Below are 11,417 nucleotides of genomic sequence, written 5' to 3'. Positions count from 1 at the left end.
TTTATATTAATGAAAAATTCAAAACCAAATTAAATGTACAGGTTATGAGCTGTGAGGCAGAATGAACACCTTTTGTGTGGTAGGTACAACATCATACGCCTTTCGTCCCAGCTCAAATCAATAAATAAGAGAAAAAAATTTTAGTCTACTCTTAAAAAATAAAAATTAAAAAAAAATTTTTGCACGACACGTGTCCGTCGGCCAAGCAACCACTTAAGCTCAATTGGCTATGTCATGTGGAAGACCCGGTCGTCGAACGCGAAAGCGAACTGGGGTTCACCAAACAAGCAGCCAATGCTCTTTCTAAGCTATTTACAATCTCCGTCATCGACGGCCGATCTCGGCCTTCTAACGTCACACAATCCGCCGCCAAATATCCTACGTAAGCCACCGCCTCTATTTCAAACGGTGTTGGAGCCGGTGCTCTCTTGTCCAAAATTCTATGTATCTCATCTTGTACAATGTATGGTACTACAAAGTCAACCACATTTCTTGGAACTCCATTTTCATTCTTGTGAATTGCTTTGTACCCTGATAATAGCTCCAGTAACACTACCCCAAAGCTGTACACATCGCTCTTTGTTGTAAGTTGTTGAAGTCTGTAGTACTCTGGATCCATATAACCTACTGTTCCTGCTGCGCGCAGGGATAGGTGGGATTCTTCATCGTCAGGACCCATTAATGAGAGTCCAAAGTCTGAAACTTTAGCAGTCCATGAGGAGTCTAAAAGAATGTTTGAGGACTTTATATCTCGATGGATTATCGATGGCACTGCATACTCATGGAGGTATTCGATTCCTCTAGCTGCGTCTAGAGCTACTTTGATACGTGCAGGCCAAGTGATTAGTGGTGAATTTTGTAGTTTGTGTAAATGGTCATGAAGTGTGCCATTGCTCATGTACTCGTAGACTAACACTCGTTCGTTACTCTCTTCGCAGAAACCCAGTAGTCGTACGAGGTTTTTGTGGTGGAGACGAGATAAAGATTCGAGTTCATTAATGAATGCATCGTCTTTGTCTTCTTGCCGCTTGGTTCCCACTGCATAGGAATTAAATGTGGTTGATGTTTCTGCTCTTTTGATAGCTATTTCTCGTCCTTCGTCTAATATTCCACGATAAACTGAACCGAAACTGCCTGTTCCAACTTTATTATCTTCAGAGAAGTTGTTTGTTGCTTCAAGTAGTATTTGCAAAGAGAACTCTTCTAAATGGCCAGCATTTCCCATGCTAGCTAATTGGCTAAGACGCTTTTCTAGTACTACTTGTTGTTGCTGCTGCGGTTGCTGTTGCTGTTGTCTTATACCTTCTTCGAGGGGTGCTCCAGTGTCATCCAACCGGCCTGAATCATGGATTCGACTGCCTCTAAACTTGCAGTATATAAAAAGAAAGAAAGAAATTGATAGTATCAATGCTGAAGATCCCACACAACCTACTACAAGAAAAGCAATCATCTTGTTACTCCATTTACTGCTTCCTGATGATGATCCTCCGGGTGGAGGTGGAGGTGGAGATGGGGGCAAAGATGGTGGAAATGATGGTGAAACTACAGGTGGATTATTAGCATTAGCATCACAATACTCACAAATAGATCCTCGTGAGCAAATGTTTCCAGTTCCTGCTAATATACCACAAGGACAGTCATTTCTACAAGGTCCAGGCATTACTTCATCAAACACTATTAAATTAGTGTTCAAAATCTCATTTCCCCAGCAAACCAAAGAAAAATTCGCTTTCAGAACTCCGCAAAAAACATCCCTTTTCGCTTCAATACTAAGAAAAAGACTCTCTCTCAAGCTTTCTTGCAAGCTGAAACTATCCTGCCCCCAACAAACTACTGTTTCATTAATCCTCAAACCACAAACACGGTTTCCTCCTAATGCGACTGAAATGAACTTATCCGGTGGCCAAACGATTGTTGTAGCTCCCCAACAATGCAAATCATTACGATCAGTTATAGCACAGGCATGCCTGAACCCAGCAGCAATCATATTATAATTCCCATTATTAGGTACTTGGCCAAGAAACCTAGAACTACCAATATTTGTGCAATTAATTCTCCCAGAAGATAACCCACAAATAAAATCTTCCCCAACTGCAATTTTCGAAAAATTCGAGGCTTGATATAAGCTAGCGTCAAAATTCCTCCATTGCCAGCATCGGAGGCTACCAGTGGCATTAACTAAGCCACATATATGAGAATAACTAGCTTTAAGCTCTCTAATGACTGGGCCTTGATATATTCTTTTATATTTAGTACCGTTGTTAGAGAATCTCCAACAAACTATAGTTGAGTTAGGTGAGGATGAGAAAGATAGTATACCACAAAGAAACCCATTTCCGGCAACTAACCCGGAATAAGAAAAATTAGAGTTAAAGGCCGGTACTTGAATTCCGGCCGGGAAACTTGAACAATTTAGATAAGATCGCGTGTCCAATGCGCACACCAATGTCTGATTAGAAGTCTGAGATATTGCAACAGTCGAGAGAGAAAAAATGGAAGGAAAAACAGAAGAAGAAAAGAAAATGAATAAGAGGAAAGAAAGAGTAGTTTTATTGGTAAAAAGAAAAGCCATAGAAATGGGTATTGGGATTTGATAATTTCATATTGGTTGGTGATGAGTATGAGATTATAGCAGGTGATGAATTTTGGCCATTTTTAAGGTGGGATTTGGTTTTGAAGAAGAAAAGAAAGGGATGAACGCGGTTTTGAGAGGGTAATATTTGAGGACCAAAGACTGAGTCATTTTGAAAGGAAATAAAAAAGGAGAGTAAAGAAAATTTAGAAATAGAAACAAAAGAGGAGCGTGTGGTTTGGTCAAGAGTGGAAATCTGTAATAATACGACTGAGCATTAGTATGGGAATTTGTTTTCTTTGTTCCCAAAACGACAAAATTGGATTTGTCATTAGAGATTGGAGTGTGATTGTGTATTCCCAAAATCTGGACATTTACATAATGTGAACACAGCACTTGTTTTCTTATATAGTTATAGGATCATAATATTACAATAATGATTCACTTTGATTTGATTTTTATTATTAACACATTCAGTTTACGGAAAAAATCGAAATTTTTTCAATTTTGTTCGATTTTTATGATGTTTAAAAAAAAAAGGTAAAATAATAATTAAAAATTAAATTAATATAACACAATTAAATCAATTTGATTTGATTTTCATTTTAAAAAAATTGAGTTATTTGGTTCGTTTTGATTTTTCATATAAAATCATAAATATGGAAACGGATTAAATTGGGATGGACCACCTTTTTGTGGTAATTCATCCAATAGAGGACAATCATTAAACTATTAATATAAAAAAATAAATTTGTGAATGATAATAGAGGGGAAAAGTAGAGGATGCATGCACATTGAACATTCAATGAGTTCATATCAAATGAATAAATTAAATTTTCATATAAAAAATAAATTAAACTAAATTATTAATAAAATTTAACTATCAAAAATAAGCTATATATTTTGATTAATTGAAGAAAAAAGTATACCCATTTTTCCTTTTTTTTTTTTTTTTTTGAAAATTCAACCCCATAATATTATTTTTATTAATTAATTCTTACTAGTTACATGATTTGTTAATTAGATGTAATGCAGAAGTATATGTCAAAGATCAATTCAATCTGTTGAATTTTCTAATCATGATTTGGGGAAGGTCATATGCAATTATATAGATTTCTCCAAAATTGTAATAAACTATTTTTATAACAAAATTAAGTGGCTATCAATATATAAGATTCTTCTAATTATCATTAATCAATCCCATTAGACAAGGAGCAGTCAACTATACCCAAGTCCACTATTTTGACTAGAAAATTGCAAGACTTGGCAATCTAGATCATATGCACTCTGAAGAAGTTCTAGTGCTCTACTTCTTCTTTATTTTGTATTTTTTAATCCAATTCTGAAGGTCTGAAGCATTATTTGGTATATATATATAATACAAAAGCAATCATTAATTTTAACATTTTATTAATCTAAGGTATCAATATAATTATTGGATTTTTACCAAATAATTTGAATTTTAAGAGTTATTCGAAGTTCCCTTTAAAAAAATACATATCCTACTTTAAAACCCAATATCATTATTTTCACTCTTTTTTTAAAAAAAAATTATATCAAAATTAAAGATTAAAAGTAAAAGACGAATTGATTTGAAACATTTTGCAAATGAATTATCTTTTGAATTTCCATTTCATACTGCTTTGTGCGAGGATCTAAATATGATAATGATAATTCTTTCCAACTAATTTTTCAACTGCTTGTTTTCACCCCCTAATGTTGAAAAAATTAATTCATCAAAATGACAGTCGACAATTTAGCTGTAAATAAATCTCTAGTTAAAGACTCTAAATATTTAATTACAGATAGAGACAATGGCGGAGCTAGGACCTTAGGGTTAGGGAGGGCACTCATATATAGTATATTTTATGAGGGTTTACAAATTATAAATCTAACAATTTAAGAGGTTCACTTTATAGATATATTATTGGTTGTCTAGAAAATTTTTTCAAGTCAGGTGGTGTTTCGTGGCTCCGCCACTGGATAGAGATTCATACCCAATATATATTCTCAATCTCCTTTGAGGATCCATCTTTGCGCGTCGTGGTGGAACAATTGGTACATATATCGCACATCCAAAAATTTTTAGGTGGGAAATATTTGGTTCGTAATCGAAAATCAATTGCAAAAGGAGTATTTATGATAATTTGTTAGCCTGATGCGAATAAGTGATGCCACATGTAAAATAACATGTCCCCAAACAAAAATAGGAATTTGTGTTCTCATAAGTAATGGTCTTTCAATAAATTGTAGTCGTTTAATAAATGATTCTGCCATTTCATTTTGTGTGTGAACATTAGGTGTGTAAATGAGCCGAGCTGGCTTGTGAGCTGTTCGAGCTCGGTTTGAAAAAAGTTCGAAAAGTTTCAGCTTGAATCGAGCTCGAGCCTACTCGTTTAGCAATCGAGCCGAGCTCGAGCCTAATGATGTCCAGCTCCAAAGCTCGTCGAGCTTTATCGAGCTTTTATATATACATATATATAATATTATTTTAGGTTACTCGAGCTTCAAACTTCGAGCTTAAAATTTTTCAAGTTAAACTCAAGCTTGAAGTCGAGTTTGAATTGAGCTCGAGCTTTCATTGAGCCGAGCTTCGAGGCTAGCAGGTTCGAGCTCGGCTCGACTCATTTACACCCTCTAGTGAATATAGGCAACAGGATGTTTAATCAGTATTCCATTTGACATGAAATAATCATTAAAAGCCTGACATGTAAATTTGCCAGCATTATCAAGACGAATTGTCTTAATAGTATAATCTAAAAATTGTGCTCTTAATCGAATTATTTGAGCAAGTATTCTTGCAAATGCTAGGTTTCTAGTCGATAATAAAAATACATGTGACCATCTTTAGATGCATCTATCAAATCCATAAAATATTTAAATGATCCTCATGGTGGATGAATTGGTCCACAAATTTTTCCTTGAATATTCTAGAAATGCATTTGAATTTTACTTGGTGAATACCTAATAATCATTTTGCGTTGAGAACAAATAGGACATGAAAATTCATTAATTTGAAAAAATTTTTGGTTCTTCAATGAATGTTCACACAAGGACTCAAGAATTTTTTGTATCATTATTGATACAGAATGGCTCAACCGATCATACCAAATTATAAAAGCACTTGGATTTATAAGCTACTTGTTTACAACCATAGTAATTTCAATTGTGTGAATATGTATGCTATACAAATCGGAGGATAAAGAAGACAATTCCTCTAACATGACAGTATTTGTAATATGGAGATATTTTATATTATCTACATCTTTTGTGTCAATGTGATATCCATTCAAGTGAATATATTCAACTCAACAAATTTTTGTGAGATTTGGAAGAATAAGGAATCATTAATAATAAAATTTGTCCTATTAGGTAGTAATATATTTGCTCTTTCGAGCCTTAATTATTCTTTTACTACTAAATATTGTATTGACATAAGCTTCAGCCATTATCAAATGGAAAAAGTACTTTTTATCTTTATGTATGGTGTGCGTTATTGCACAATCAATAATACAAAAATCTGTATCCTAATTAATCCAACTAAGGAGGATTGAGTTAAATTCATAATTTTTTATGGATAAATAAATTGAAAACACTCAAATCTTATTTGGTTATGGCAAATCACGAGATAGGATAAAATCGTGTTGATCACATGTTATAAAATAATATAAAACTAAAGAGAACAATGAGAAAGAATAGAGAGCAAAATATGAGAGTGGTTTTTATTGACGAGAAACTACATATATATATATAGGCACATGAGTGACACATAATTATGAAAATAGACTTCTGTATTAAATAGACTTATAAACTAATAATGAATATAGATTTCTAGCATACACGGGACATCCACTAATTTCATAATAAATTTTTCTTAATTATCTTTTGATATTTTCACAACAACCATAATTAAAATCCTACCAAATAATAATTATCGAATCGTTAGTTATCAACTATCACAAATAACTAAATTGAATAGCCCTTGAATTTATACAATGCTACTCAAATTTGAAGGTTCTAATGCTTAAAAAAACAAAAAATTCAAGGCGTAAATAAATAAATAAATAAATAAATAAATAAATATATATATATATATATATATATATATATATATATATATATATATATATATATATATATATATATATTATTTTGAGATTCAAGATTCCAAGTATTAAATCCAAGCCCAATGTCACAATAGTGTAATTTTGTGCAAAGTTGAATTAGAAAAAGAAAAATAGTTGCATTAGAAGAGTGTGAGGTTATTCTAGAATTTAACGACTGCGGCGGATGTTAATCATGTTACCTGTAGGGAAATGAGCTAGTGCTTAAGGAAATTCTTGCCTGCAGGGTAAGAACTCGGTTAACTAAACTCAATTAAATCAAATTAGCTCGATTTTTTTATTCGAATATATTTTATGGTATCCAAATTCGAAACTAAATGTTATCATAATCGATGCAAACTGAATTAAATCGATTTGATTCGCATTGAATTTGGGTTTTCCAAACTAAATAAGCTATTTTAGTTTTAAAGATAAATTTGATTAGTTATATATAATAACCGAATCAAAAATTGAAAACCTACTAGTTTTATATATTCAAATCTATTGGTAACCAAATTTCTAAAATAACTATCCGAATTCCATTGAAATAAGTCGATTTGATTCGATTCTCGAGTAAAAACCGAGAATTGCTCACCCCTAAGTGCAGGCATGCATATGGCTCATTAGAAAATATAATTTTTTTTATTTAAAAGATCATTTTTCTCTAATTTTTAATAGTAAAAAGACATAGAGTTGTATATAAATTTAGAAATTATGTAACTTTATTTCCAAATCATGATCAATCACAAATATAATTTATTTCAATGTGAATATAATTATCTTGTCTAAGAATTCGTAGTTATATTATACTATGAGAAATCAATTCCAAATGAAATAATCTATTTTTTATTTTTGTAAAAAAATTGACATATCTTAATTTATTTTTTCTTAGTTGAAATTCTACAAATTGCGTACAATACACATGCAAAATTATAGAGATAGATAAATGCGTATAAATTGGTTAATTTACTGATTAATGAAATAAACTGCAACTGTTACAACTGCTAATGGTTTCAACTTTAATTATTTAAAGATTAGATTAGATTAGATATATAATTAAAGTCAAGAGAGATTGTTTCTGGAAATTTTTGACTTTGTTTTTGAGTTAGGCAGGAAGGTTCTAGCAAGTTTCATGGTTTTTGCTTTGTCTTCAATCTACAATAATTTGGTCCCATTTGAAATTATTTGGGACAAAGTTTTGAAATTTGAGAGTATAAAAGGTGAAGTACTTGCAACTTGCAATTCAACTTATATCCCTTTGAAACTGACTTTTGAGATCATAACATCTTTATATCTTCACCAAATAAGAAATGTCTTGAATTTTGTTTTTATTTTTAAATATGTGTTTTTCTAATGTTATAAAACTTTTAGAGATCACGTGATATTGTTTTCTAAATATGCAATGTGTAATTATTAAAAAATGAATGGATTTGTATAATAGGGTATATTCATTCAATTAAAACTTTGTTAAAATAATATTGATAACACATATTATATCAACACACAAGTAAGGTATACACAACCTATTACGACTATATTCAATACGAATAATTAAATCCAACCTGACGAGTTTGAAGTACGAGCAAAACTATAGTGGAAAATGATAATATTCTTTATTGGTACAGAAATCTTGTACTATTAGATACTAATCTTTTAATTACAATTCATTGCATTAAATTTTAATCGAGTAACTTGTTACCAACTGAACCCACAGATAAAAGAGAGATGATTCATAGCATACTGGTTTTGTCAATTTTGAAGAGGAACAAAGAATTCATTATCTCAAAGGAAGAATGATATCATTTACTGATTTGAGGGAACAATCATCAACATCCTTCTTCAATATCTTCAGATCTTAACTTGTGGCATGTTTTTTATCCTCATATTTTGAAATGTATCAGAGTATAAATCAATGTTTCCTTGAGCTTACATTGTCTTCTGACAAAATGGAAAAATGGATGAGTAAGCTGCATAACCAGATTATAAATGTCTTAGATAATAAACATATTAGCTAAAACCAATTATGTTGGTTTAAAAGTTCTTTATATTGTAGTTCCTGTTGACCTTTCTATTATATCTAATATATCTGATATGGTTTTGGAAAAAAAAAAATTCCTTGAACTTCCATTTTTCAGATTTTGAAGAACAAACGAGATTAGCTATGAAAGTTTATGTTATCAGCAGTTGATGTCATATGAAAAATCAATTTTTTTTGGCTTTGTTTATGGCATAGTTCCAATTAAAGGATTTGATATTTCTTTATGGCATAAAATTAGCAATTTTCTGCTTTTCTTTGTCATATTATTTCCATGATCTCACTGTTGTTGAAACTGAAAGTTCAATCATAGATTTCCTATGCATGGAGAGTTACGCAGAGGGAACTAGAGTGTTTATTCATAACAAAAAAGAAAGAAATACAAAATTTAAATTTTTATGAAAAAAATAAATAAACCGGTTAAGAAAACTTATTGTTGGTCTCTTTAACACGTGTATCTTAATAAAGCTATCTGTACTGATACAGAAATTTCATATTTGATATAATAGCAAAAGCCTTGAAGTATAACGGGTTGAGTAGGAATGAATCCAATAGATTTGAGTCAGAAGGTTAAAGTAATAAAATTTAGAAATAAATTTATGTATTCGGCCTCTCCCTTTATAATATTAAATGATGGACATCAATTGAAAATATGAATATACATTAAATAGGGGTGTATTAAGAAATTAAATACTCTATCTGTCCCACAAAAGCAATTCACTTTCTATTTTCACACAAATTAAGAAATATAGTTAAAAAATAATTTTATTCATGTAGCTTTCCTTTTATACGCATCTTAAATAACATATGAATAATTATTATATTAAAATAATAACTAAGAATTAATGATAGTTATTGAAAATAAGGTACAATTTAATAAGAATATAGTAGACAATTCAAGGATTAACTATAATACAAAAAAGAAAAGTAGACTATATTTTGAGGCAAACCAAAAAGGAAAAATGAACTATGGAATGAAGGGAATAATAAATGATCTTTTAAAAAAAGAAAATAGAATTACATTTTGGGACAGACGAAAAAGAAAAGTGGACTTATATAATATATGTGGGATGGAGAGAGTATATTTTGAAAATTTTTTGTAGAGTGATTAAAAAGTAAGTTGATGCAAAATAAATTTCTTTAAATTTAAAAAAAAAAAAAAAAAGAAAAAAAAAGGGTAAACTTTCGATTCAATAAGCATATAATAAACGTTAAACGAATTTCTATATTTCATGCACATTAATACCTTAAAAAAACAATCTAATCCATAAACTCTTATGTATGCAATCTCAACATAAATATTAGTAAACATTCACTTTTATCTTAATATATTTTTTTAAATTAAAGTTTTAAAATCTGAAATCTAGAATTAGTATTGGATCTCCTTTATTTGATTGTAGATTTTGTTGGCATCATCTTGGGCCATGCGTGTGGAAGCTTGCTGGTCTGGGCTTCATTTAGGAACTTGGTCTTGAAGCTCTTTTAAACTTGAATGAGTGGAATTTCAATTTTCCTAAGGGAAAAAAAAAAAAAAAAAAAAAAAAAAAAAAAAAAGAGAGAGAATTATCATTACTCATTTAATCAATTGTATGGGAAATATTCTAAAAATGTAATAAATATATTAGGAGTGATTCTTGTGTTTACTAAAGTTTTTCCATATATGGGAGGAAGGAACAAAACATCCTATTAATTAAGCGTATGCATCGCTAAATCATTAAAAATATTCCAAACTTTGCAGGTAGTTTTCATTATACCCTAAATTTAACTTCTTCTCTTAGTACTCTGAATTTCAATTTTAGTTACAATAGCATATTAATTTTAAATTATATCTAATTTAATTAATAAAATATTATTTTTGCTTAATTATACTCTTTGTTATGGTCAGATTAATTAAAAATTCAGTGTTTAACAACGCCCTAATTAATATTAATTAGAAATTTGAATTCATAAAAAGCTAAGTAAAATAATAAATTTTAGTTAGTTATAAGCATAAAATATTAGTTTAGATTTTTGTTGTGCCATTTTTTAAGCATAGAATTTTGTATATATTCAAGTTAAATCTCTTATAAAAATAGGTTTTATTCATTACCAAATCATTTTATTTTTAGGGAATTTCTTTGTTAATATTACATAAATAAATAAAAGTATTTTATTTTCAAGATGAATAGATTATTTTTTATTTTAAAATCTATATAAATAAATATTTATAAGCAGCAATGGTGGAGAAGAAGGCTACTTTAGGGAAAAAAAGTTAAATCGGGTCTCACAAAATACTATTTTATTCATTAAATTGGGTACAATTTGAAATTAGAGTGTTATTGAAACTAAAATTACAGTTCAGGATACTAAGAGAAGAAAGTTGGATTTAGATTACAATTAAAACTACTTGGAAAGTTAAAGTATTTTTAATGATTTAGCAGAGTATGCATTGGAGTTGGCCATCAAAGAAGCTATATTGTTAATTAGGTTGCTTATTATTTTATTTATTAAATATTTTCCAACAATAGGGAAAAAATTAGGGTTCATGTGATCTTATTTAATTTTTCTTTTCTAGCAAAACCTATTTATAATGATTTTATTTTATTTTATTTAAGAAGTTATAAGAAAATCTAATAAATGGTGATATTTTCACCAAGTATGTTTGATTTGTTAGGAAGAACAGAATCAAAAGGAAGTGAAATTTTATTGGAGAAGTGAATAAGTGATA

General features: G+C 29.9%; 1 protein-coding gene across 1 annotated transcript; it reads right to left on the bottom strand.

Moving 5' to 3' along the window:
* CCR4 (CRINKLY4 related 4) lies at positions 1-2,802 on the bottom strand. Its single transcript, XM_012224341.4, has one exon. It carries the CDS (start codon positions 2,570-2,572, stop codon positions 233-235), a length of 2,340 nt encoding a protein of 779 aa, XP_012079731.1. The 5' UTR covers positions 2,573-2,802; the 3' UTR covers positions 1-232.
* Positions 2,803-11,417: the final 8,615 nt, after the last annotated feature.

This window comes from Jatropha curcas, chromosome 9 (assembly GCF_041381405.1).
Source record: "Jatropha curcas cultivar XTBG-Jc1 chromosome 9, XTBG_Jcur_1.0, whole genome shotgun sequence".
Lineage (NCBI taxonomy): Eukaryota > Viridiplantae > Streptophyta > Magnoliopsida > Malpighiales > Euphorbiaceae > Jatropha > Jatropha curcas.
This window is presented reverse-complemented; position numbering and strand designations above follow the sequence as displayed.